Consider the following 23,681-nt stretch of genomic DNA (forward strand, 5'->3'; position numbering starts at 1 on the left):
ACGTTTGATTTTTATTGATATCCATGGATTTTCGTTTTACATCAATTTCAATTTGATGAAAAATGAACTTATCAATTGTAATTATTTATAATTATATGTATATGCGTTTTATGTTGAACATTGCTTATATCGTAAAAGTGCTTCCAACCGTGGCAAATTTCATTCTTTTTTTTCAATACTTACATATGTATTTGGTATTTTTTATTTAGTTTCATACAATACAATATAAATTTTTAAAATTGAAACGCCGAACTTGCGGTCAAGTCATGCAGGCTGCTTAGTTGCCGTTGTATAAACATTATGCCCAAATGGTTGACAAATCCCACACCTTGATGAGTCGATCCTGACCGACGGTCAGCAGACGCTTACGCTCCTCGTCCAAGTCCATATGCACAATAGAATGCTTGGCATCGTGAAAGGCTGCTAAAGATGGACGCTCCACTGTCTGCAGCTGCTTGTAGCATGGATCGCAGCAGCGCACGTCGAATTCAAAACCCATTATGGGTATATTGATGCGATTCGTTGAGCAATTATCGCAAACAGCTTTGCCGCAGTGCCGGCAATGATGTTGTCGTATGCCTGCATGAAAATAACATTTAAAAATCAACTCTTTTAATACAAATTCATTAACTTGCCCAATTGTTTTTGGTCCATCATCGAACGAAAGTTCCAAAAGAATGGTCTTGAACACAGCTGGCAATTATTGGACTCCACCCAGCCAGGCACCTCCTTGCGCATCGCGTTCATTTCCCAAAAGACGACAACTGAATCCTCACCACACGTAATCAATTGCTGAGTGTGGTTGGCGTACGCCAAAGCCGATACTTTGTTGCTGAATCGAGGGGGTGTTCCATGATAATATGTTGTTATCAGATATGGTTGTATGTGTGTTACCTATGGCCTTGCAATTCGTAAATTGTGCCTCGCTTGCCACCAACATCCCAGACAATAACCGATTGATCGCACGCACCACTGAACAATAGCTGAGGACCTTCGACCCATCTTAAACATCTTATGCCAGCTGAAAAGGTATTGTGTTAGTCAAAGTCTTATCAGCATCGGATTGCACAACTGCCATATCTTATTTTAACTTCTTGTTTTTATATTTTCTTTTATTCTCTGCAATTGTTTTACCAGTGTGTCCTTTGAATGTGGTGATAAGCTGCACTCCCTGCACTTCGCAGCGCAGCATTGTTATTTGACCCGCATGATCTCCAATGAATGCATATTTTGCCAAAGCATCAAACCTAGATTAAAGTTAATTTGAGCTTCAAATTAAATTGCTCTGATTTAAGCATAACTACTGCAATCTCATGTCAAGCGGAGATTACATATTTACTCACTGTAGCGCTGTGCATGGTGTTTCAAAATTGTATCCGCCCACTCGCTTTGCGGTCTCCGTACAATGGTATGCGAACTGTTTATCTTTGCCAGCAGAGAGTATCCAGTTATGGCTCTTGGAAAATACGACGGCTACAACGCGGCCCTGATGCGACAAATAGTCGCGCATGAATGATAAGCGATTGCAGTCCTCAGATAGTGTGTATTGGGTGACGGTACCATTGTCTTGGCCAATGTACAATTGTCGCAGCTCCGGAACATATTCGATGGCCGTACAGCCTGACGGCATATACTGGCAAATACTGGGCCAATATTGGCCGGAATCTCGTTTAAGCCATACCCGCACAGTTCTATATATGTACAAATTGGAAATTTACTTGGGCAAAGCTAATGTTTATTGTGTTTGTTTACGCACTTGTCGTCAGAAACGCTAATTACTCCGTTTTCGCCTGGTATTAAAATAGCCGCGTTTACATCATCCCCGCTTCCCTCTAATTTACTGAGTAACTCCGGCTTTTTGGTCGACAAAAAGCGATCGTTGTTGCTGCGCTGCGCTGGTTTTATCTCGGCTGCCATTCTTTCACTGAGAGCGAGAGTTATGATCTATAGCAAATACTTATGGTGGTACTGTGTGTATCCGTGTGAATTAATTTAATAGCACAGATAAGCGTTCGGTGTTGTCCGCGAATTGTTAATTTGTTTAACTGAATGAATGAATCACAAATAAACTTATTTTATCCAAAATTAAGATCAGTGTGACCCCTACTACAAAAAATGGTAATTCTATTAATTTAATAATTAAAGAGGTCACACTTTTCCAATAAGAGATTCAAAATTATCGATTTTTTCGCCTACTCGATAATTTGTATAACCTAATGCATGAATATTAAAAAAAACGGATTTTATCTAAAATGCAGAGCCCAACTAAAATAAACGGTTATTCTATTAAGAGAAATCTTTTTTTTTTGCAGAGTTAAAAAACTATCGGTTATTTGACCACCCGATAGTTATGTCAACGACTTGTGATACTATTGTATTCAAATTATTAATACCGTGAGTCGGTATCCAACTCCTTTCTTCACAGCCACCTTATAAACATTCCAATGTGAAAATTGAAATTCAAACTTAAGCAGAACTAAAAATCAATTCTGATGAGCCTACTAACAGGATGGTCACCCATTGTTACTATCTTATGTGAGAACCGTTCGAAAATCAAATTAATAATAAGGCGCGTTACCTTCTCAAAAGTCTCATCTACTTTGCTGCACACATTCGTATAATTCTATTAAACGAAACAGAAGGCTGCAATTGACTTAACCGTTTGCCTTAACGGAAAAAATTTAATCAAAAATGCCAATTGGAAATATTATCAAAAAGGCATCCAACTTTATTCTCGGTGAAGAGAGGTCTGATGAAAAAATCGATATCGCTTACGAAGACAACGAAATACTTTTTTGCAAGAACAATGTTTGTATTCATCCACCGACTGTGGCTCGCCAGGAATCCGATATCCTACACTATCCCGGCTACTTGACATGCACCACGAAAACCTTTATAGATCAGTACAACAGCGCCAAAAGACCAACCCTCCTACTCACATGGATACCGAACACCTCACTCTGCAAGTGCAATTCGACCACCACCGACGGGGAGGCTATACACCATCGGAATCATGATATGCTACCAACCAATGGACATTTCTCGCCCACATCCCAAGTGGCGGTGCCCGCGCCCCGGATCATCGATGAGACGGAACATGAAATGGGCACGCGAGCCGACGATGAAAACGCGGCTGAAATGCAGGAATTGAAAAACGAGTTGCAGCCGCTGCTGGGCGGACAAACTGCATCCATTGGCGATTTGGCTGCTCTGCTCAAAAAGAACCCCATTACATCCGTAAACATAACCATTTCCAATCCACAGATCGAGAACAGCAACATCTCCCAATCGTACAACTGTATTATTGCCTCGCCCGACAGTGAGGGCAGCCATGCTGCTGTAGATGGCCGAGCAAATCTGCCTACACATCAGCTAAACTCGGATGGGTCCGTGTCCGATGATAATAATCCAAACTGGATGACCCCAGAGCTGCTGGCCTTCAAGCATAACCTGGTGTTCCCGGAGAGTGCCAACGCCACGCCGACTGTGCGCCGTAAAGCAGTAATCAGAGGACGTCGCTTTTCCGTCGATCTTAGCCAAATGCGCTCCTTGCGTCTCTTCTTCAACGATGATAAGTGCACGTCCGGTCAGCTGGTGATAGCTTCGCGCGAATCACAATACAAGATACTACATTTCCATTACGGTGGCTTGGATCACTTGGCTCAGGTGCTGCACCAGTGGCACTGTTTTCTACACAATATTACCTTAGCTCCTGGCCAGGAGAAGATGAACTTGCCGTATCGACACTTTATGGTCTGTCGCCCCGAAGTCAAACAGTCCGAGATGCATCCCGATGAGGGCAATGTGAAAAGAATCACCACAAACTTCTTCTATGGCACGCTGTTAAACGAGAAGGGCCAAATTGATGATGATTTGTTGCTGCGCAAGTGCGTCTTTTTCGGTGGCCTGGAAAAGAGTCTGCGCAAAACCGTTTGGCCTTTCATCTTGAAGTGCTATTCGTTCTCATCAACATTCGAGGACAGGGCCGTGCTGATGGACATCAAGCGGCAGGAGTACGATGAAATAACACGCAAGCGTTTGTACTCCATGTCGCCGGAGCAGCAGGTGCAATTCTGGAGGACTGTGCAGTGCGTTGTCGAGAAGGACGTTGTTCGCACCGATCGTACAAATCCCTTTTTCTGCGGTGACGACAATCCCAACACCGAGATGATGAAAAACATTTTGCTAAACTTTGCCATTTACAACACGAGCATATCCTACTCGCAGGTAAGCTCTTATTTACTACGTGATTGCCCTTTTATCCAAATGATTGTCTTTATATTTTCAGGGCATGAGTGATCTACTAGCACCCGTGTTGTGTGAAGTGCAAAACGAATCGGAAACATTCTGGTGTTTTGTGGGCTTAATGCAACGGGCGTTTTTTGTTTGCACGCCCACGGATAACGATGTAGACCACAATTTGAGCTACCTGCGTGAGTTGATAAGACTCATGTTGCCGCGTTTTTACGAGCACTTGGAACGACACAACGAAGCCATGGAGCTACTGTTCTGTCATCGTTGGCTTTTGCTATGCTTTAAGCGGGAATTCACCGAGGCCGTGGTCATACGCATGTGGGAGGCTTGCTGGTCAAACTATCTCACAGACTACTTTCATTTGTTCCTCTGCCTGGCCATAATTGCTGTCTATGCGGATGATGTTATTGCTCAGAACTTGCGTGCCGACGAGATGCTGCTGCACTTCAGCTCACTGGCCATGTACATGGATGGCCAACTGATTTTGCGTAAGGCACGCGGCTTGCTGTATCAGTATCGACAGCTACCAAAGATTCCATGCACATTAAGTGGTCTGTGCAAGCGCTGTGGTCCTGGCATGTGGGACTCGGAGCATCGACCTGCCTTGGAATGCGTGGGGCATACGGATAACGAGAAGTGCTCTTTGGGTATTGATTAATTTATGTGGCTTCTACTGTTGTATATCGAGTTACTCTTACTTATTTATACTATATTACAATTATGTGTTATAATGAAAGCTTTTAAGCGAGTGCTTCTAAATATACTAAATAATATATGCCTATGCTGAATAAATGTTTACTTCCTCAAAGATAAATTAAGAAGTTACACGGTAAATGTTGAATATGATAGTAAATGTAACTATTTAAAGCAGCAACATGAGCATTTATTTTTTTTTTGTACAATGCACTGAGCAAACGTGTATGTCATTCCCTATATATATTATTCTCTGATCTTAATTACGTTGGTGCAAGCTTCGTGCTGCGGTTTAACAAGGCGAGTTCATTTGCAATATAAGGCATTTTAATATGAATAAAATCGTATTTTTCTTGTGATTAAAGTATGGTCAATTCTGCCTTAAAACTAGGCATGCCCTACACACATATTTATGTATATCCATGTTGCTAATTTTGCAAACTTAGTTTCTGAAGGTATAAATGATGATTGAGCATCGATATTCTATGCTGCAGGATATTTTACATTTGCGGTAGCTGATCAATTGGTGTTGTAAACTTGAAATCCTCTGGAAATAGTTTTGCCGCATGCGGGTACATTAGCTTATATGATTGTCTTATGGTCACATCAGCTACTCCAGCAATATCACCAATTTCCTTTTGGCTGCGCTTATGCTCAGATGCTTGCGATGCCATATAAATTGCGGCGGCTGCCACAGAGATTGGCGATCGACCAGGTACAATGTCCATTTCCACAGCTTTTTTTGCAATGTGTGTAGCAGCTCGCTGCACCATATTCGGCAAATCTGCAAATATACAATATATACAAAATTATGTCGAATCTTAAAATTCCCTTTAAACAATCAACTTACCCAAGTTTGCACAAAAACGGCACATAAAGTCGGCAGTGGTAATTAAATCCACACTTGTCTCAAGTGCTTTTAATGTGAGCTTAAAGCATCTACCAATTTCTTTCTTGCTAATCTTACTAACTGCACAGATTTCCTTGAATGTGCGTGGAACACCTTCTTGGCGGCAGGCTATATACAAGCAAGCGGATGCCTTGGCATCATTTGAGCGTCCTTTTAGATTTTTACCATCATGTACCTGCAAAACAAATCGGGCTATAATAGTTATCAAACTAAATACTTGTTCTGCTCACCTGCTTGAATAAGTTATTTGCGCGGTCGACAATGGTTTTGGGTAAATTGATGCGATCAGCCATTGATGAAATTTCTTTGAATGCGGAGATTAGCGAACGATCTGAACTGCTCATAGTGCGTCTGTTTTGGTATTTGGGTGCCCCGAAAGCATCGAATGAAGCCGAGCCTGTGCCAGGACCAATAATTGTGGATAAATCACCACCACTAAGTAGGGGATTCTCTGGACCGCCAACACGACTGGGATCTACACCACTTTTCTCGTTGCTGAATGTACGCCACTCGGAGCCCACATCAATAACGCGATCTCCAACAACCAAGCCACACTCTGAGCATATCATGTCACCAGCTCGATAATCCTCAATTAATGGAGACTCGGGGTGTGCATAGCAGCACACCTTATTGTTTTCGAGTCTAGTGAAATGCAATGATGCTTATTAAAACGATTAACAAAGGATATTAAACATATTATTTACCTTGAAGTTGAAGCCATTTGATATTAGTTTATCGTTTTTAATGCTCAACTATTTTTTAATCTTTTACGTTTTTTCTATTTGCAAACGCAAAAAATTAATTTCGACTGACAAAAAAATTCGCTTCTTCTTCTTCGTTTATCTGTTAAATTAACATTGTCGTAACATGTTTTTAACAGGTTGTCCAAATACTTACGAAGAGCTGAAAAAAAATCCTATTTACATATATTAAAAAACAGGAAAAATATAATTAAACTCTTATCGCCGCCTTTGACAAATATCAAAGAATTGACCCACAATAATTTCGAAATTTTAAAGCTGATTACAGAACCATTACAAAACAGCTGATTTTAACATTTATCGGTTATCAGCGGAAAAGAGATAGGTAAGCTTTGCGATATTATTTTAAAACTGTTTTTAAGCGCTTAACTTCTTTTTAAAAGAGCAAAATAATTACAATTTTATAAGGACATATAAGATGCTTCGAGTTCAGCTTTCTAACTGAACACAATATTTCATTTACAAGTCTATTTTTGAAACTAAAAGTCAGACTGCTGTAGAAACATTTTATTTTCCCTCAATCACATAGCATAACTAAGTTCACTAAGCGGCACAATTAATATCGAACTTTTTTACACAGTCAATAATGTGCGACTATCGATAAATAGTAGTGTTAAACAGATTTCGAAAATTATCTGCATACACACACACATATGTATTTTATGTTGAAGAAAAACAAAAGAGAGGCCCTTATATTTTTGGTGCATCGGAATACGGATTAAATGATACGCAAATTCTGTAGTGCTTCTATCGCTCAGGAAACTCGTGTCAGCTGTTTTTGACAATTTCTATGCCTACATAAATAATTTTCTCAGACATACAATACGATTAAGAAAGCAAAACTATTCCCAGCATGACGAGCAAACATATTTATTCAACAACAAATTTATCTGACCTGCAATTGAAGGAACAGGGCAATTGTTTATTTGCAGCTCGCAAATATGACGATGCTATTATATGTTACTCCAAGGCCATTGTAAGTCAATTTTAAACTTCAGAATTTAATGTGAATCATATGTGTATAACATTTATATAGATTAAAAATCCCACAAATGCAACCTATTTTACAAACCGTGCCCTTTGCAATCTGAAGCTGAAGCGTTGGGAGCTATGCTGTCAGGATTGCCGGCGAGCTTTGGATATAGATGGAAATTTGCTAAAAGGACATTTTTTCTTGGGACAGGGCCTTATGGAGATAGATAATTATGATGAAGCAATAAAGCACCTTCAACGAGGTAGACATAAATACTATTGGAAAACCCCTTGGAACTCTAATGGTCCTTTATTTTAAGCCTATGATTTGTCTAAGGAACAAAAACAGAACTTCGGAGATGATATAACATTGCAGTTGAGACTAGCACGCAAAAAGCGTTGGAACGTTCTAGAGGAAAAACGAATACACCAAGAAATTGAGCTGCAGAGTTATTTAAATCGGTAATCGTACACCTAGTTAAGTCTCACTTGAAAATTCCTTAAACTTTAATCTATATTACCTAATATATTGCCAGCTTGATCAAAGATGATATGGAAAACCGTTTAGCCAGTTTAAAGTTGAATGAAAACCTGAATGAGGAACATCTTAAAGATAAACAGCAGGAAATTGAACAAGAATGTGTAAGTTTTGTATGCATAAGAGAGGAACTCGCATTACTAAGCTCAATTGAGTTATCAAAAATTCCATTCGCGTGTCGTCACATAACTATAGTTAGCTTTTTAAGATTTCAATAATTAATGAATGCTATAATATAGTGTACTCTAACTTTTGCCGTGTAATTTGGACTACGCTATAGAGTTAAGAATTCATAAAAAATGTAATTTGACTCTTCATTGTTATTTATATAAATTTCTCCAATAGGACGATCACATCCAAGAGCTTAACAATATATTCGCAAAAGTGGATGAACGCCGAAGGGTAAGTAATGAAGTTAAGTTACAAGTGCAGACTATATTTAAATGCATAAAATTTGATTTACAGAAACGTGATGTGCCGGATTTCCTATGTGGAAAAATAAGCTTTGAGATTTTAACTGACCCTGTGATCACCCCATCTGGTATCACTTATGAGCGGAAGGATATTGAGGAGCATTTGCAGCGTGTTGGCCATTTTGATCCTGTTACACGAGTCAAACTCACGCAAGACCAGTTAATACCAAACTTTTCAATGAAAGAGGTAGTTGACTCATTTATTGCCGACAATGAATGGTCTTTAGATTATTAAGTTGTTGTTTTTTGTAATTATAAACAACACAGCAAATATATATATTGTAATTAAATATCTGTTAGAAGCAGTCATATATAAAAGGTCAAGAAATATTTGTCTCAATTTATTAAATATGTTCGTTTCAAAACATCATATATGGATGACATCAAACAAAATAATACAGTAAAATACATACATAGGCCTTGTTGCAAGAGCTAATTGGAACTATTTTAATTAATTCTTAGAAAAGTAAGGAAGAGGGCGGAAACATCGTGAGAAAAATCGCTTTTAACGCAAGTCAAAATGGAAACGATGATTGAACACGCGAAGTATCGATACATTTTCCGATAGGACTCAGTCGCTTAGAAAACGGCGCGAACGCGTAAATATCTTTCCAATATAAAGTTCAGTGGAAATTACAATAAAGATGTCTGAAAGCAATGGTACGGTTGTGCGTATGCCATGGGTTGAAAAATACCGTCCCAACTGCTTGGATGACTTGATATCCCATGAGGAAATAATATCCACTAGTAAGTGCATGCTTTAATTGTGGCAGACGAATTGTGCAGCTCACATTTTTTTTTCTTCATTTTAGTAAATCGTTTCATTAATCAGAAGCAGCTGCCGCACTTGCTCTTTTATGGGCCACCTGGCACGGGCAAGACGAGTACTATCCTTGCCTGTGCACGTCAGCTTTATTCGCCGGCACACTTCAAGTCTATGGTATTGGAGTTAAATGCTTCCGATGATCGTGGCATTGGAATCGTTCGCGGCCAGATACTTAACTTTGCCTCGACACGCACCATTTTTTGTGGCACTTTTAAGCTAATCATTCTGGATGAGGCAGATGCTATGACCAACGACGCGCAGAATGCACTGCGCCGCATCATTGAAAAGTACACGGAAAACGTTCGCTTTTGCGTCATTTGCAATTACCTGAGCAAAATAATACCGGCTCTACAATCGCGTTGCACACGCTTTCGCTTTGCACCGCTCTCGCCCGAGCAGATGCTGCCGCGTCTTGACAAGGTTATACAGGAAGAAAAGTAAGTGACCAATGAAGATTTTCAATTAGTGTCTTTTTAAACTAACCATTTGTACTGCTTGTTTTTTAAGGGTCAACGTTACGGATGATGGCAAGAACGCATTACTAACGCTAGCCAAAGGTGATATGCGAAAAGTGTTAAATGTGCTGCAGAGTACCTCAATGGCTTTTGATATAGTCAACGAGGATAATGTTTATATGTGTGTGGGTTATCCGCTAAGAAGTGAAATTGAACACATGCTGCAAACATTGCTCTCGGCAGCAACCTTTGATTCGGCATTTGATAGTAAGTACGCAGCGTATAGAAAAAGAGTAATCCGTAGTTTAACTAACTCACTTTTGATCAGCTATTGAGGAAGCCAAGAGTAAGCGCGGACTTGCCCTGGAGGACATTGTCACTGAACTGCATTTGTTCATTATGAGACGTGAGTATAATTTACAGTGCTTTTTTATTTGTATAATTAATTCTTACTTTTCGCCTACAGTTGAATTGCCCATGTCGGTAATGAATAAATTAATTGTGAAGATGGCACAGGTCGAGGAAAGATTAGCAAAAGGATGCACTGAGACTGCCCAAACTGCAGCGCTGGTCTCTGCTTTTTTTATAAGTCGTGACATGGTTTCGCTGGAGAGCTAGAGGGCTGGTGAATTTGTTTGTCATTATATATGTAAATTAAACTTAAGCTACCTATTAAATGAAAATGCATGGAGTAAGCCGATATTTAGAATTTGTTTAAATAATTAAGGGATTCAAGATACCTATCGTCGCGAGGTTTTTGATATTGACGATATATGTTGTCATTGCTGTCATCACTAATAAACAACTATCGATAACTCAGATATTTGTGTTTTATTTTTTGTGCGTTTCACCTGATACTTGAAAAAAATGAATTCTGCTGACACGGAAACTCATTTATTGGCTTTGAAGGGTATGCATACCGATCTACAGTCTTTTAGATAATAAATAATGCTTTCATTCTTATTATAGTTATGCGACTGACCCGCCCCACGTTAGTAGGGCTTGGGCCAATTGTTACCTGCGAGCCGAAGGATTTGCCACAGAGTTTTAACCGACTGGTAGAGTTCGATGGCATTGCCAGAACCTGTGCCGAAGCACTTGGAGCTGGCCAAACTATGCTGTTACCCCAATCATTTGGAAATATATATCTAGGCGAAACCTTTTCCAGCTACATTTGTGTACACAATTGCACGACTCATCCCGTTGAAGGCGTTTCTGTAAAGGTCGATTTGCAGTCAAACACGTCGCGAATAAATTTGCTAATGCATGAAAACAAGAAATCTTCCGTGGTCTTAACAGCCGATGAGACGCTCGATGATGTCATTCGATATGAAGTAAAGGAGATTGGAACTCACATGTGCGTAACATCTGTCTAAGTCAATCTATTTTATCTTTAATTAACTAAAAACATCTATTAGATTGGTGTGTGAGGTGAATTATACTAGTCCCGCTGGCTTCGCACAATCTCTGAGAAAGTTCTTCAAGTTTCAAGTGCTCAAGCCACTGGATGTGAAAACTAAGTTTTATAATGCCGAAATGGATGAAATATATCTAGAGGCGCAAATTCAAAATGTGACCACCGGACCATTTTGTCTGGAAAAAGTTGAATTGGATAGTTCCGAGCAATACACAGTGACTTCCTTGAATACGCTACCCAACGGAGAGTCGGTATTCACGTCCAAAAATATGCTGCAGCCAAATAACAGCTGTCAATTTCTGTATTGCATAAAGGTTGATCCAATGGTCGCATAAACTTTCATTCACAAGATTAAATATTTTTAAAATTCCAGCCAAAACCCGAAGTTGCAAAAGACATCAAAACACTTCGCGAAGCAAATAATGTGGGTAAGCTGGACATTGTCTGGAGATCGAATTTTGGGGAGAAGGGCAGATTGCAGACGAGCCAATTGCAGAGATTGGTATGTAGTCAGAAAAGGCATTCACACAAATTGGATTTGGATAAGTTTTTAATCACTTTCAGCCCTTTGAATACAAAGACCTGCGCTTAGAAGTAATCGATGCTGAAAATATTGTCAAAATCGGCACCATATTTACATTCAAATGCAGAGTAACCAATACAGCCGAGCACGCCATGAAACTGCACATTACTCTCGAAACTAAAGCGTTTGCCGACTGCCCCTATACTGGTTCAGCTGATTTTGTATTGGATGTGCTGCAGCCGGGCCAGCTTGCAGAATTTCCACTAACCATTTGTCCATCTAAATTGGGGCTTATTAAGGTATCCCCATTACTTATAGTAGACACTCTAAAAAACGAGCAATTCCTAATTACAAAAGTTGTGGAAGTCTTTGTTGTAGATGCCGATTACCATCAGGATGGTACATTTTTGCTAAATAAGTTGATTCGTTATGAAAATCCCATTGACTCGTTAATGCAAAAGCAAATACAGTTGCAAGTGGTATAGTGATTGCCTGAATAAAATTGAAAATTTAAAAGAAAGCCAATTGTAAATAATAGCAGTCACTATAATTATAAGTATAGAATACATTAAAAAACTATTAATCTATTTTAATAGCATATAGGATCGAGGCGGCTCCTTTAACTGTAACTAAAAATGTATTTCTGCAGATTTTGTTTGATTGATAATTTAATTGACTCCTTACGCACTATTACGCGTACATTTTTCAATTTGCATTCGTAAGTGCTTGCTTCAATTTGAACTGTCAATCAACCACCTAGTGCACTATGCTATAAAAGAAAGCGTGTTTGCTTAAATATCACAGAGCAGAAGGGAAATTATATGCAATGTGTTTAAGCGTGCTTGCATTAGTGTTCACCTTAGCATGTGTCTTTTTGGGACAAAGTTCCCCAATGGAAACTTCTGTTTTAACGGAGTTCACGACGCGATTGGTTAAAACTAAAGAAAGCATTATATTTGCCTGTTCTGAACAAGGTATGGTATTTACTTTTATATTGCCAAACTTGCATCTATTAATTTTGCATAATTTTTTTCGTTTTAGATCTTTATTCGAATGCTCTAGCCCTGATGGAATCCAATCAATTTGTTCAACCGGTCCACATAAATAGCTCATATTTTCTCAAATCAATTTTAACAAGAAAAAATTACGCTCGAACTACGGTGATTGTCGACACAAATTGCGACGGTTCATCTAGGCTGCTTAAGGAGGCTTCTGCCAATAGATATTTCAACAAAACATATCAGTGGCTGCTGTGGGGCATAGATAGGAAAATTGACGAGTTGCTGCCACTCGAGCTAGATTACGTTGGCCCGAATGCGCAAATGACCTATGTCAATAAAACAAAAGACACATATTATCTTTGGGACGTACATTCAAAAGGCCGTCAACTGAAATCAGCCTTGGAGCTACATTTAATAGCACAACTATCAAATGATAAAAAAAAATTGTTTATAATTAAAGACATATTCGAGCTGCAAAGCATAAAATATCGCAGTCAATTCAATGGATTGACTTTAAGGGGTGCAAGTGTGGTAAGCAAAAATGCTTTATAAATAAAATTAAATTCCCGCTTATACAAACCAATTATTAATATATTTTAGATTGATCAAGAGGATATATTGACGAATGAACAAATTGAAGCAATACTATCACGACCCACAAAGGATCCTGGTGTAGCAGCATTCATCAAGTATCATTACGAGCTGTTATCCCTGCTCAGAGATCGTTTTAACTTTACCGTAAAGTTCCGCAACTCCAGGGGCTGGGCTGGTAGATTGGGCAACACAACTTTTCGATTGGGGTTGCTGGGCATAATTATGCGCAACGAGGCAGACATTGCAGCTTCGGGCGCATTCAATCGTATAAATCGGTTTGCTGAGTTCGACACTATACATCAGAGCTGGAAGTTTGAGACGGCGTTTTTATTTCGCTTTACGCCCGATTTGGATACACACGGAAAAAGCGGTAACTTTTTAGCACCCTTTAGCAGACAGGTGTGGTTCTTCACGCTGGGCACCTTGATAGGGATTAACGTCATTTGGCTGCTTCTCGAGTACCTGAGCAAAAGATGGCATTCCAAAACAGAGAAACAGTTGAAACGAAGAAACTTGAATATAAGGAATATATTGTGGGTAGCTAGATTGAAGCGTAGGGGCATAAATTTGACAGCTGAAAATAAAATGACGCGTGCAGATCCCAAATCCCAAAGCCACTGGACTGAACGTATTCTACATACTTTTGGCGCCGTTTGTCAACAGGGCATGGAACCTATTCCCAAAGACTTACCGTCTCGTTCCATTGTGGTAACAGTTTTCCTATTCTCCGTGGTAATGTACAACTATTACACCTCATCTGTCGTTGGTGGATTGCTTAGCTCTTCGGATCATGGTCCGGCTACGGTTGATGAAATAACATCTAGCCCGCTCAAAATATCATTTGAAGATATAGGATACTATAAAGTTCTATTTAGAGTAAGTCGAAACAATCACGTAAAGAGATTCTGCTTTGATTTAAATATGTTTTAAAATAGGAAAGTGCAAACCCGGTTGTGACTCGGCTAATAAGCAAGAAATTATCCTCATCTAGAGGTGCCAATGAAATGGGTGTTTACGGTCACATAGAGGAAGCAATCCCTTATCTCAAGAGCGGCGGTTTCGCATTTCATTGCGAGGTTGTAGACGCTTATCCGATAATAGCAGAATTGTTTGATGCTAATGAAATCTGCGATTTACGGGAGGTATCTGGTCTCATGGAAGTGGAGATTATGAATTGGATTGTGCATAAAAATAGTCAATATACGGAGCTTTTCAAAATAGCGTAAGTACGTAATTGTAACGACATGTAATTTGTTATAATTTGGTTTGCTATTTAGAATGTGCAATGCTCGCGAAGTTGGTTTAGTTGAGAGAATTCTACGACAGCGTCAAATGAAAAAGCCGGAATGTCAGTCGTTGTACACCGTCTACCCGGTGACCATATCAGGTGTTTCTTCAGCATTTCTCACCCTGCTATGTAAGAAATAGTATACTTTTTTTTTTTAATGTTTAATTCATGACCACGTTTTAAGGTGGTGCATTACTCGCTTTACTGGCGCTGTGTCTGGAGATAGTAACAGTTAAATTGCGATTACGAAGGATTTAACTAGAATCTAACTGGAATTAGCTTTTTTCTTACCCGCTTAATTTTGCTAACAGTTATCGGTTAAAAATCAAAGCGTGGTATTAAAACAGTATTTTTCGTAACTGCTTAACAGTATTTTTTCAAACATTCAATATTTTGTAGCAAACCATTTGCAGCTCTCAAAACATTTAAAACTAGAAATTTATTCACAAAGTGTAAGCAAACGTTGATTGGAAAAAGAAATACCTGGAATATGCTTGGAGGACAAGATATCAAAACTGAAATCAAAGGAGTTGAGGATTATAATGAAATATTTATACAAGTCTGATAAATCTAGTAAGTCTACAAAGGACACCCATCTCAAGAAATCGCATACGTATGTATTCGGATGAAAAGCCATACTAGCACGTATGACCTGAAGGTAATCGAATCATAATATATAGTTTAATAATATTACACAGATTTAATTTGAACACTTAGAGAAGAACAGAGTTCTAAGTTCTTATAAGAATCTTTTTGGAGTTTGAGTGCAAGCATATTAATTGATTTATGTATATGATTTTTCTAAAAAAGGCAGACAGACATATTTTGTTGGTTTTATTTCGTGATTAGGCAATCGACATATGTATTAATACAGTTCATTTTTGCACTAGTTTAACATAATTTTGTTCAAAAGTTCACAAATAAAATAATTGAATTGCCAAATTAGTACACTTTATTAGGGATCGATGAAGTTATTTAAAAATTTATCTAAATGGTAATATGCCTCGAATGAGTTGCGCTTGGCGCTGAGACAATGTTTGATATATAAATACACATGCATATACACACAATAAATTTAACTATACTATTTAAGTTTAGTCTCAAAATAATTCCGTAAATTCAGTATTTAAATCACAATTTTTCATTCCGAAAGTATTTTGCACTTGTCAGTTTTTAAACGAGTTTCTTTTATCTTTTATGATTTTTTTTTTCTCTTCATAATATTCATTTGTCGGGCTGTCAGTAACTGATAATTATTCTTACATTTTCCTGGTAATTATTTTTAAATGAGCTTTAACGGATTTAACAGAACTCGAGATCATGTGGTTTTGCCAATAAAATAAACTGTTGTCTGTGTTATGCGGGTTTTTTTGCGAAGATTACTTGCTGAATGTATGTATATATATAGAGATATGATGCTTTAATGATGCCAAGACTAAGAACGGATTGTTCTCCATATATACCTAATTGTATCCCCTTTATTATTAGCTCCTTTCACTTGTTCAGTTTTCAATGGATGCTGCACCCAAATTGCTGCCACCCAGTTGGTTATGTGCTATCATTAATATGTCCTTTTTCTCCTTCGGAAAACGTAGCTCTCGCCCTGCCATGCGTGCCGTCTCTAGCTCGCGTTCAGCCAAGACCAATTCTCTTCGAAGCACGCCAGGGTTCTCCTGCTCACGTGCTATCCAGTCGAGTGCCATTTGGGCACGCATCTCATCATCCAGACTGCGGTTTGAATAATGTGCGACCACCTCCTGCCTGGAGCACTGGCGCTCGCGCATTGCTTTTAAGGATCCATTCCAATGTAGTAGTTGAAAGACGGTCATTAATTCTTGAAATTCCAACATTGTTCGCCCCTTATTTGCTTCAAGCATGAATCTAAATACAAAACTACGTCTAGACTTATGTTATATATTAAAAAAATTCTCTTCTACTTACCTAAACGCGCCAATTCCCGATTCTGGTAGTTCATTATTTTGTGGTGTTCCCTTGAAAGAAGCGCGTGCATCCTGAACCGCCTTTTCTATAAATTCATCGCTTATGCGACGAGATGGATGTTCATTGAATACCGAGTTCATGAGGGCAATTTTAGCTGAACTTCGTCTGGCTTCCGCTTTAGTTGGGCAATTCTGCAATGTCAATAGAAAACGTTTAGTAATATATACAAATAACATTTTATATAAAAAAGCCCACCTGAAAACTACCAAAGCAACTCCCGCCAGGTAATGTTACAAAGCAAACATAAGGCTGGCTATTCGACGGAATCGATTCGTAAATCACAAGAGCTCCATTTTTCAACTCGACGCCGCGTGTCTGTTTCATTTGCCAAAACTCTTGCAAAGCTTCCACTACATTAACTAGATACGAGAAATGTTCAAAACATCAAATTTAAAGGTATATTAAAAAAAAATTAGCTTGCTTTACCCCTATAATCTCTATCTTCGTATAATCCGGATACCATTGGCAACGCCCAAAAAGGTTCTTCGGGATAGACCATTATACGCTTGCCACTTGTTGAATATTGTACAAGATTGGAGCTATAGAATCTATACTGATTCCAGCTTAAATCATCACAAGGAAAAAAGAAACACTTGGATTAACAAATCCTAAATCAGCAGAGCTATTCATTAAACTTTTACTGAAAGTAAATAATAAAAGTGGAACAGTTAAATGTTAATGTCGAGTTTTAAAATGTGTAGTGCGAGATGACATCTCGTCAGAGTTTGACTAATACGCGTTTAATTGGAACTTTCTTGATTTTCTCCTTGAATGGCACAAGTTATGTTCAGTGTACATACATTTTTATTGAACACTTTACGCATTGGTAAAAGTACATTAACGTGATGGTATTTCATCATCGGCAATTCCAGTTTGCTTCTTAAGTCATCTGTTTTATGCTCTTTTAGAAATCGCCTCACACAGGCGCAACGCGCACACACACACACACACACGGACGCATGTCTGCAGATGTACATATATGTATGTCTGCAGGTTGTATGTGCATATTTTACAAGTGGTACAAGGAGTATACACACTTGAAACCCATAATTAATATATGTATATATGCATACATACATATGTAAGCCGTTAAATGGCTGTGGACAAACGACACGCACGCACACGTACATATATACATACATACTTACAAATGCATGTACACAGTTTTGTCAACTGCGAAATTTTTTTCTTGTTTTTTACAAACACTTGTCACATATTACGCACACTTTTATATGCATATTCATTTTGTCATTTTAGATGTTACATTTATGTCAATCTGTCTTTATATATCTAATAATTATAAAATGGCGTTTACACTTTATACGTCAGCTAACAATCGCTAAAAAAAACGGCTACACACGTATGCACAATATATATATAAATGCGCTGGCAAGTGTTTAACTTGTTGAGTATAAAAAACAAACCTGTAATTTTCATTGCCGACTCCGCGCATGCGCACTGTTCAATTATATCGGCTTGCAATTTTTCACTGTGTGATCGTACATAAGCTTTATCGCAAGTGTTGGATAAGGAACAAACTTAATGGTTTGCTTGTCAGATTTTATCATCCTACTATAAAAAAGGGGGCCACTAATATGGTTGGCAACACCGTCGTGTGACCGCCGTAAATATGTACTTCGATTCTGACTGCACGATATCGATTTGTGCATTATCGATACTAATAGAAGAAATCGAATAAATAATGTAATACAAAAACGTTTTGTTTGCCTTACCACTTTGCCGAAAATAATTTGCTGCTATTCAAAAAGTTTGTCATCGATTAAGTGAGTAATATATCATAAGGATAATTTAGGAAAATACTTAACCAGTTTTTTATACAAACCATTTTTTATATACGTTAATTATGATGCCATCTCTAATTATTTAATTTAATTCCATACCCTACCCGAGCTTCAGGGGGAATCTATCTTCCAGATTGGACAACATTTACTCGAGAATCGAAATAATTGAAGAAAATAATCTTGCAATGATTGGTTTGGGAATATCTCTAGAATCGTTTGGAATCAAATTGTTTTTACATTTATTTGCCAGAGTTATTCCAATAATAACATTTTTAAAAAACTTAAAGTGACTATAACTCACATATCCGTATATGAAGTCTTTTGAATTGAATAATATTAAATTTTCCGGCCTAGTTTTTCCATAACAAATTCTTTTAGCGGCTGATAATACTGATAACGCAAACTAAGCATTTCGGGAGAGTTGCGAACGCGTTCAAATATTTCCAGCTCCGATTCCATAATGAAGACTGCAGTGCCGGCCATTGCGATGACAACGAATATTACGGATGGTATAAAAGCGTGTAACAAATGGAATTTACGCAAACTCTTGCCACTATTGGAATTTGAGTGTGTGCGCGAAAATTTGCCTATATGTTTCCCACTGGAGATGCCGACGGAAGAGCTTGAATTTAAGGCGGGATTGGGCAGTGCATAGTACTGCTTGGATGAATAATAAAGGTGCTGCTTGGAGTCGTTCTGATTGCCACGCGGTTTGCCAGCCACATCATAGCCGCTGGCCGTGAGTCCGCTTTCCGTTGAGGAATGCTCGATGGAGTCACGGAATGCATAGCCGGATAGTTCTGTTCCCATATGATTTAGTCTATCTATATTTGAGGAGCGCAGACGCGCCTCCTCGCAAACGGGCTCTAGGATGGGCATTTGCAGGCTGCCGTTGACGCCAACGTCCTGGCCATGGCCGCCATAGATGAGAATACTCGGTGCCATAGAACAGCCCAACGGCTCGGACATTGTTGAACGCGGTAAGCTGCTGTAGCCTGGCAAATCATATCGAATTTGCAATTAATATAGTTTAAATATAGTTATAAATGTTTTAATATTGCTCACGTATTTGTGCCAAGTCGCCCTGTGGACTGGAGGGCGTGGCTGGAACACTGCTTGCCTTGCGTTTGCTTGAAGTCGAATTGGTCATTTTTTGCTCGCGTAATGCGTTAATGCTTTCAGTCAAAATCTCGCGTTCAGTTCTACCGGTATAACGGAACTTTGTGCCCCAGGAGAAGAAGCCACCGCCAGAGACAACAGCCGCGTGCTGGCTATTTGGTAAACTGTGGAAAACGAATGCAGATAAATAAAAGATCGAGGATATATCTAAATATACTTTACGTGAAGAACAGCATTTGCTCGATCGCACACCTCCACAGATAACGGCAAGCGGGTCCCGAGGGGCACTTAAAGCCAATTGTGTGCTTTTTCTGCAAATAACATTTTAGAGAAGATCCTTGCTGCAATTTATACGCAACTACTTACGGGCTCTCGGCTGGCATCCGTGAAGCTCAAATGTGCAATAAACATTTTGCCCTCAAAGTTAATCTTGTGCACTTCATTCCATCGAAAGTGCTGGGAACGCTTGCCGGCTACGTAGGTGCTGATGCCAGCATGATTGATACCAACGTACAGCAGAGAGCCGCGATGATCCTTGACGGGATGGGGATCAATGCCGTAAGTCTCTAGACCTCGGGCAATGCCCATAAACTCATCCATCGCCACCGAGGGATCCTGACCAGGCTTTCGCTTTTTATGCAGATCAATTATCTTCTTTTCCAGGTTCTCGGTTTGGCGCAGAGCCAAATCCAGCGATGACACATAGTCGCCAATGTGCATCATTTCGTCATAGTCCCCAAGCTCCTCTAAAAAATATAGCATATTTATTAGCAATAGAAAGAGAACTGCCCATTTACATATAAAGTGAAGCCTTACCTTGCACAATTAATGCCCCAAGAGCGGCTGCCTCGCCCAAGGAACAGTATAGCCGGCCGTGACGAAGATCTCTCTTCATCTGCTGGAAGAGCATGATACGGCCATTGCCAGTAAGGCGAAATGGATCCGCTGGATAGAATTTCACCCGTAATGAAAACAGAACAGGATCTATATCTGGGAGGAAAAAGTTGATTTTCTGTTTGGTTTGCCAAATGTAATTTCCAAAGTGCTTAAATATTTACCTTTACATTGCTTCAATATGGATTTGGCCAAGTCAAGCCAGTGCTATAAAGTAAAAAACAAACATTTAACTTAGGTTGTCTTTTAAAATCGTAATAGTGTTATATTTACCCGTTGTTTTCCTGTGTCTACATAACGTAAGCCAAAATAGTCCTTTTCCTTAATATCTAATTGCCTACATATATGGTCGACTAGATAAATGCCTTTATGGAATGGCTAGAATAAGAAATATTTTGATTAAATTTATAAAAAGGCCATTAAGTTTTTTGGGGCTCGAAATGGGTTTGGCGTTTGTTATAGCTATAAGAAAGTTACGCCCTTACGAACTCCACCTTATTCTCATATCCACAAACACGCACACAAACACACACACGTACACACACACACATGCAATATTTACAACAAACATCGGTGCGGCAAGACTTGTTTTTTTTTTCCTATGTGAAATGCCGAATATTCAGCTGAATATCACATGAGCAGGTATTTATGTTCATTTAAAACCCACCTGAAATTCACACTCTAAGACGTCAGAATCGTCAAGTAGCCGAACAGTGCACTTATACACAATATTACATTCGTTTTTACTTTTAAACATTTTATTTTTGGTTCAAATTTTATCGACTTTTGTCAATGTTAAAAAAGAAACGCTAAGGACCAACAATTGTGTATAAAAAATATTTTATATTAGTTTTATGGACGTGCTTATTTTCATTGTTTTAAAAGTTGTGCATGAAAAATATTTAATTCTGAACGCTTTTTAAACTTTGTTTGCCGACAATGTCAGTGTCCTTTATCGCCCTTCGCTTTTTCCTGTTAAGGGTGTTTTGGGTGGTTTTTTTCGCTTGAGAAAATAAACAAGATAAAAGCGCAAAAAATGGACAAATGCGTGATACTTTTGATTTGGCGTAGGAGTATATGGGATTTGTGTAAATGGTTATAAATAAAAACATATAAATGTTGCTATAATAATATGAGATTACCCTTTAATGTCAAATAAGTCTTGAAATTCTGAGCATTTTGTCATTTCAACTAAAACAACGGTTAATTCGAGTAATCGATATTATATTATCGTGAAACTTATCGGCATCTATTTGAAATTAAAGTTGCAGGAACTAGTTCGCTTCGTGAGAATAGTTCGATTAAATATTTCCCACGCAACTGAACAGCTGTGTGTAAAAGAAAATAGTAATAATAAATATATTTATTTTATGTGCTATATTTTTAGCGGGTGCTTTCACGATGTTTCAACCCGAAGATCACGGTCTAGAGGCCGACTTTCGACTAACCATGTTTTCCACCCTGCGAGGATGAGGTTGCAAAGTCCCCGAAGAGAAGCTTAAACAATATCTCAGGGGAACAGAAATAGTTAGCAATGCGCCTCAACACGATGACGACTATATTGGTAAGCTTACTATTCATTAAAATAAATAAAAAAAAATATATACCGCTTACTGAAAATAGCTAGATAACCATTTTATATTTATCTGATGCTTATCAAAATTTTCTTGGGATTAAAAAATATAAACATGCAAACAAGAGATTAGTATAAAGATGACCTTTGCAGTCCAAATACACCTAGAGCTCGGCACATAAATATTCTTAAATATTAAAATAAAATCTTTTTTCAATATAGGATCTGGAATGGATTGCGCGGTTATACCCTTAGCACGGCACAAGGAATATTCGCTAGTACAGACCGTTGATTTCTTTTATCCTCTGGTTGACGACCCCGAAGCAATGGGTCGTATTGCTTTGGCCAATGTATTAAGTGACATATACGCTGTCGGAATAACGGACATTGACAAAATCGAAATGCTCATTAGTGCACCCTCAAACCTGACAGAGAAGCAGCGAGATATTGTGGTTCCATTAATAATGAAAGGCTTCCAAAGGGCATCAAGTGGAAGCGGATGTTATGGCAATGTTACGGTCAAAAATGTTATCATTAATCCCTGGTGCATTGTAGGAGGCATAGCTACATCCCTCTGTCGAAAACAAGACATCATATTGTAAGCTGTAATTTTTCAAGAGTATGTAATACACATTTAACGGATTCTTAAATATTTCCAGACCTTCAAATGGCAAGGCTGGAGATGTATTGGTGCTAACAAAACCGCTTGGAACACAGCTGGCAACAGCTGCACACATTTGGCAGAAGGAGAAAAATGATAAATATGAAACGCTGCTAGCTGCTTTTACGGACGACGATATATTGGAAACATTTCAAATAGCAATAAAATCAATGACTTATCTTAACCGAAATGGTATGGTGCACATAATTTATTGTGATAAAATTATTTAATTGTATTAATTTTTTAGCCGCACTTCTTATGCACAAATACGAGGCGCATGCTGCAACTGATGTCACTGGCTTTGGTTTGCTGGGCCATGCCAAGAACCTTGTTGAATTTCAGAAGCAGTCGCTTTTGTTTAAAATTAACAAATTGCCCATCATTAAAAGTGTTCTTAAATTTGGCGAATTAGTCGGACAAAGCACAAAGTTAACTGCAGGTAAATCCGTTGAGACATCTGGCGGACTTCTCATTTGCCTGACAACAAATGCAGCTGAACAGTTTTGCGAGGAGTTTGAGAAACTTACGAATGGAGCACAGAAGGCTTTTGTTATTGGTGAAGTTGAGGAAGCCGATAAATCTGCAGTAGCATTGGCAGAAAATGTTGAGTATATCGAGGTTTCTTTTTAAAAAATGTTAATTTAGTTTTAATGAAGCGAACTGACTATTCAACTGATGATTATTATTTCATAAAGGCTTCTGGCTGGGAAATATTATGAAATGTTTTATGTGTAAATATAAAATGTTTGATATTCAGTTTGATTCCTTAAAACTATGAATTAACGAAAGTTTATTTATATCTGTACTACTATGTTGCAATAAAGTTTGCGGTGCCGCGCTACCATTTTTAAAATCGCGATTGCTCACGTTTACCAGAGTTAATGTTAGAAAACAGGTCTGTTAGTATTTAGTTTCGATGACCATGG

At 38.5% G+C, this 23,681-nt stretch overlaps 10 protein-coding genes and 1 long non-coding RNA gene across 14 annotated transcripts; 7 read left to right on the forward strand and 4 right to left on the reverse strand.

Annotated features, from left to right (window-relative positions):
- Positions 1-179: 179 nt before the first annotated feature.
- Wdfy2 (WD repeat and FYVE domain containing 2) lies at positions 180-2,107 on the reverse strand. Its single transcript, XM_064697847.1, has 6 exons — positions 1,757-2,107; positions 1,344-1,691; positions 1,135-1,247; positions 895-1,021; positions 636-832; positions 180-579 (listed from the first exon to the last, which is right to left on the reverse strand). Exons 1-6 carry the CDS (start codon positions 1,915-1,917, stop codon positions 299-301), a joined length of 1,227 nt encoding a protein of 408 aa, XP_064553917.1. The 5' UTR covers positions 1,918-2,107; the 3' UTR covers positions 180-298.
- A 266-nt stretch (positions 2,108-2,373) lies between these two features.
- TBC1D16 (TBC1 domain family member 16) lies at positions 2,374-5,035 on the forward strand. Its single transcript, XM_064697844.1, has 2 exons — positions 2,374-4,227; positions 4,289-5,035. The coding sequence occupies exons 1-2, from the start codon at positions 2,692-2,694 to the stop codon at positions 4,910-4,912; spliced, it is 2,160 nt and encodes a 719-aa protein (XP_064553914.1). The 5' UTR covers positions 2,374-2,691; the 3' UTR covers positions 4,913-5,035.
- Positions 5,036-5,256: 221 nt separating this feature from the next.
- On the reverse strand, positions 5,257-6,720 carry TfIIB (transcription factor IIB). The gene is made up of 4 exons (XM_064697851.1): positions 6,562-6,720; positions 6,088-6,499; positions 5,798-6,032; positions 5,257-5,731 (listed from the first exon to the last, which is right to left on the reverse strand). Exons 1-4 carry the CDS (start codon positions 6,576-6,578, stop codon positions 5,448-5,450), a joined length of 948 nt encoding a protein of 315 aa, XP_064553921.1. The 5' UTR covers positions 6,579-6,720; the 3' UTR covers positions 5,257-5,447.
- A 536-nt stretch (positions 6,721-7,256) lies between these two features.
- STUB1 (STIP1 homology and U-box containing protein 1) lies at positions 7,257-8,931 on the forward strand. The gene is made up of 6 exons (XM_064697852.1): positions 7,257-7,594; positions 7,655-7,853; positions 7,911-8,052; positions 8,127-8,232; positions 8,474-8,530; positions 8,594-8,931. Exons 1-6 carry the CDS (start codon positions 7,472-7,474, stop codon positions 8,834-8,836), a joined length of 870 nt encoding a protein of 289 aa, XP_064553922.1. The 5' UTR covers positions 7,257-7,471; the 3' UTR covers positions 8,837-8,931.
- A 242-nt stretch (positions 8,932-9,173) lies between these two features.
- RfC3 (replication factor C subunit RfC3) lies at positions 9,174-10,582 on the forward strand. The gene is made up of 5 exons (XM_064697861.1): positions 9,174-9,348; positions 9,414-9,864; positions 9,935-10,149; positions 10,211-10,288; positions 10,349-10,582. Exons 1-5 carry the CDS (start codon positions 9,246-9,248, stop codon positions 10,498-10,500), a joined length of 999 nt encoding a protein of 332 aa, XP_064553931.1. The 5' UTR covers positions 9,174-9,245; the 3' UTR covers positions 10,501-10,582.
- A 93-nt stretch (positions 10,583-10,675) lies between these two features.
- LOC135439186 (probable trafficking protein particle complex subunit 13 homolog) lies at positions 10,676-12,342 on the forward strand. Its single transcript, XM_064697846.1, has 5 exons — positions 10,676-10,792; positions 10,852-11,239; positions 11,301-11,613; positions 11,673-11,801; positions 11,864-12,342. The coding sequence occupies exons 1-5, from the start codon at positions 10,750-10,752 to the stop codon at positions 12,305-12,307; spliced, it is 1,317 nt and encodes a 438-aa protein (XP_064553916.1). The 5' UTR covers positions 10,676-10,749; the 3' UTR covers positions 12,308-12,342.
- A 267-nt stretch (positions 12,343-12,609) lies between these two features.
- Ir31a (Ionotropic receptor 31a) lies at positions 12,610-15,072 on the forward strand. Its single transcript, XM_064697845.1, has 6 exons — positions 12,610-12,796; positions 12,864-13,354; positions 13,424-14,293; positions 14,353-14,639; positions 14,695-14,834; positions 14,890-15,072. Exons 1-6 carry the CDS (start codon positions 12,649-12,651, stop codon positions 14,961-14,963), a joined length of 2,010 nt encoding a protein of 669 aa, XP_064553915.1. The 5' UTR covers positions 12,610-12,648; the 3' UTR covers positions 14,964-15,072.
- Positions 15,073-15,857: 785 nt separating this feature from the next.
- Positions 15,858-18,313, reverse strand: lft (lowfat). Of its 3 annotated transcripts, XM_064697855.1 has the most exons (6): positions 18,131-18,313; positions 17,133-17,346; positions 16,902-17,065; positions 16,647-16,837; positions 16,169-16,586; positions 15,858-16,091 (listed from the first exon to the last, which is right to left on the reverse strand). In XM_064697855.1, exons 2-5 carry the CDS (start codon positions 17,203-17,205, stop codon positions 16,208-16,210), a joined length of 807 nt encoding a protein of 268 aa, XP_064553925.1. In that variant the 5' UTR covers positions 17,206-17,346; positions 18,131-18,313; the 3' UTR covers positions 15,858-16,091; positions 16,169-16,207. The 3 variants fall into 3 exon arrangements, with proteins under 3 accessions (XP_064553925.1, XP_064553923.1, XP_064553924.1); XM_064697853.1 differs by having other exon boundaries at positions 15,858-16,586; positions 18,131-18,312; XM_064697854.1 differs by lacking the exon at positions 18,131-18,313 and adding an exon at positions 17,855-17,985 and having other exon boundaries at positions 15,858-16,586.
- Positions 18,314-18,844: 531 nt separating this feature from the next.
- Frmd5 (FERM domain containing) lies at positions 18,845-21,638 on the reverse strand. The gene is made up of 8 exons (XM_064697860.1): positions 21,189-21,638; positions 20,795-20,899; positions 20,686-20,728; positions 20,444-20,617; positions 19,994-20,373; positions 19,850-19,938; positions 19,574-19,791; positions 18,845-19,503 (listed from the first exon to the last, which is right to left on the reverse strand). The coding sequence occupies exons 1-8, from the start codon at positions 21,276-21,278 to the stop codon at positions 18,845-18,847; spliced, it is 1,758 nt and encodes a 585-aa protein (XP_064553930.1). The 5' UTR covers positions 21,279-21,638.
- Positions 19,363-20,050, forward strand: LOC135439196 (uncharacterized). The gene is made up of 2 exons (XR_010437999.1): positions 19,363-19,488; positions 19,549-20,050. It is a non-coding gene; the product is annotated as an uncharacterized LOC135439196 (long non-coding RNA).
- A 102-nt stretch (positions 21,639-21,740) lies between the features above and the next one.
- Positions 21,741-23,608, forward strand: Sps2 (Selenophosphate synthetase 2). 2 transcript variants are annotated; one of them, XM_064697848.1, is made up of 5 exons: positions 21,741-21,851; positions 21,909-22,085; positions 22,317-22,692; positions 22,754-22,947; positions 23,003-23,608. In XM_064697848.1, exons 2-5 carry the CDS (start codon positions 21,923-21,925, stop codon positions 23,383-23,385), a joined length of 1,116 nt encoding a protein of 371 aa, XP_064553918.1. In that variant the 5' UTR covers positions 21,741-21,851; positions 21,909-21,922; the 3' UTR covers positions 23,386-23,608. The 2 variants fall into 2 exon arrangements, with proteins under 2 accessions (XP_064553918.1, XP_064553919.1); XM_064697849.1 differs by having other exon boundaries at positions 21,841-21,855.
- Positions 23,609-23,681: the final 73 nt, after the last annotated feature.

This window comes from Drosophila montana, unplaced genomic scaffold, assembly GCF_035044405.1.
Source record: "Drosophila montana isolate Dmon_TW-CO22-7 unplaced genomic scaffold, ASM3504440v1 contig_402_1, whole genome shotgun sequence".
Taxonomy (NCBI): Eukaryota; Metazoa; Arthropoda; class Insecta; order Diptera; family Drosophilidae; genus Drosophila; species Drosophila montana.

Excerpts from the sequence above, each read along its gene's own strand:
- LOC135439186 (XM_064697846.1), top strand. The coding sequence starts at position 10,750 with ATGAATTCTGCTGACACGGAAACTCATTTATTGGCTTTGAAGG. Across the intron at positions 11,240-11,300 it reads AAGGAGATTGGAACTCACAT|ATTGGTGTGTGAGGTGAATT; the intron begins GTGCGTAACATC and ends AACATCTATTAG. Across the intron at positions 11,614-11,672 it reads AATTTCTGTATTGCATAAAG|CCAAAACCCGAAGTTGCAAA; the intron begins GTTGATCCAATG and ends TTAAAATTCCAG.
- STUB1 (XM_064697852.1), top strand. The coding sequence starts at position 7,472 with ATGACGAGCAAACATATTTATTCAACAACAAATTTATCTGACCTGCAA. Across the intron at positions 7,854-7,910 it reads AATAAAGCACCTTCAACGAG|CCTATGATTTGTCTAAGGAA; the intron begins GTAGACATAAAT and ends CTTTATTTTAAG. Across the intron at positions 8,053-8,126 it reads CTGCAGAGTTATTTAAATCG|CTTGATCAAAGATGATATGG; the intron begins GTAATCGTACAC and ends ATATATTGCCAG.
- RfC3 (XM_064697861.1), top strand. The coding sequence starts at position 9,246 with ATGTCTGAAAGCAATGGTACGGTTGTGCGTATGCCATGGGTTGAAAAA. Across the intron at positions 10,150-10,210 it reads CTTTGATTCGGCATTTGATA|CTATTGAGGAAGCCAAGAGT; the intron begins GTAAGTACGCAG and ends ACTTTTGATCAG. Across the intron at positions 10,289-10,348 it reads GCATTTGTTCATTATGAGAC|TTGAATTGCCCATGTCGGTA; the intron begins GTGAGTATAATT and ends TTTCGCCTACAG.
- Wdfy2 (XM_064697847.1), bottom strand. The coding sequence starts at position 1,917 with ATGGCAGCCGAGATAAAACCAGCGCAGCGCAGCAACAACGATCGCTTT. Across the intron at positions 833-894 it reads TACGAATTGCAAGGCCATAG|CAACAAAGTATCGGCTTTGG; the intron begins GTAACACACATA and ends CCCTCGATTCAG. Across the intron at positions 580-635 it reads GATGGACCAAAAACAATTGG|GCATACGACAACATCATTGC; the intron begins GCAAGTTAATGA and ends ATTTTCATGCAG.
- Ir31a (XM_064697845.1), top strand. The coding sequence starts at position 12,649 with ATGTGTTTAAGCGTGCTTGCATTAGTGTTCACCTTAGCATGTGTCTTT. Across the intron at positions 12,797-12,863 it reads ATTTGCCTGTTCTGAACAAG|ATCTTTATTCGAATGCTCTA; the intron begins GTATGGTATTTA and ends TTTTCGTTTTAG. Across the intron at positions 14,835-14,889 it reads AGCATTTCTCACCCTGCTAT|GTGGTGCATTACTCGCTTTA; the intron begins GTAAGAAATAGT and ends CCACGTTTTAAG.
- TBC1D16 (XM_064697844.1), top strand. The coding sequence starts at position 2,692 with ATGCCAATTGGAAATATTATCAAAAAGGCATCCAACTTTATTCTCGGT. Across the intron at positions 4,228-4,288 it reads CGAGCATATCCTACTCGCAG|GGCATGAGTGATCTACTAGC; the intron begins GTAAGCTCTTAT and ends TTATATTTTCAG.
- TfIIB (XM_064697851.1), bottom strand. Across the intron at positions 6,033-6,087 it reads CAAATAACTTATTCAAGCAG|GTACATGATGGTAAAAATCT; the intron begins GTGAGCAGAACA and ends TTTGTTTTGCAG. Across the intron at positions 5,732-5,797 it reads CCGTTTTTGTGCAAACTTGG|ATTTGCCGAATATGGTGCAG; the intron begins GTAAGTTGATTG and ends GTATATTTGCAG.
- lft (XM_064697855.1), bottom strand. The coding sequence starts at position 17,205 with ATGGTCTATCCCGAAGAACCTTTTTGGGCGTTGCCAATGGTATCCGGA. Across the intron at positions 17,066-17,132 it reads CGAAGATAGAGATTATAGGG|TTAATGTAGTGGAAGCTTTG; the intron begins GTAAAGCAAGCT and ends TCTCGTATCTAG. Across the intron at positions 16,587-16,646 it reads TCGGGAATTGGCGCGTTTAG|ATTCATGCTTGAAGCAAATA; the intron begins GTAAGTAGAAGA and ends TTTTGTATTTAG.
- Frmd5 (XM_064697860.1), bottom strand. The coding sequence starts at position 21,278 with ATGTTTAAAAGTAAAAACGAATGTAATATTGTGTATAAGTGCACTGTT. Across the intron at positions 20,618-20,685 it reads CATATTGAAGCAATGTAAAG|ATATAGATCCTGTTCTGTTT; the intron begins GTAAATATTTAA and ends TTTTCCTCCCAG. Across the intron at positions 19,939-19,993 it reads CGGATGCCAGCCGAGAGCCC|AAAAAGCACACAATTGGCTT; the intron begins GTAAGTAGTTGC and ends TGTTATTTGCAG.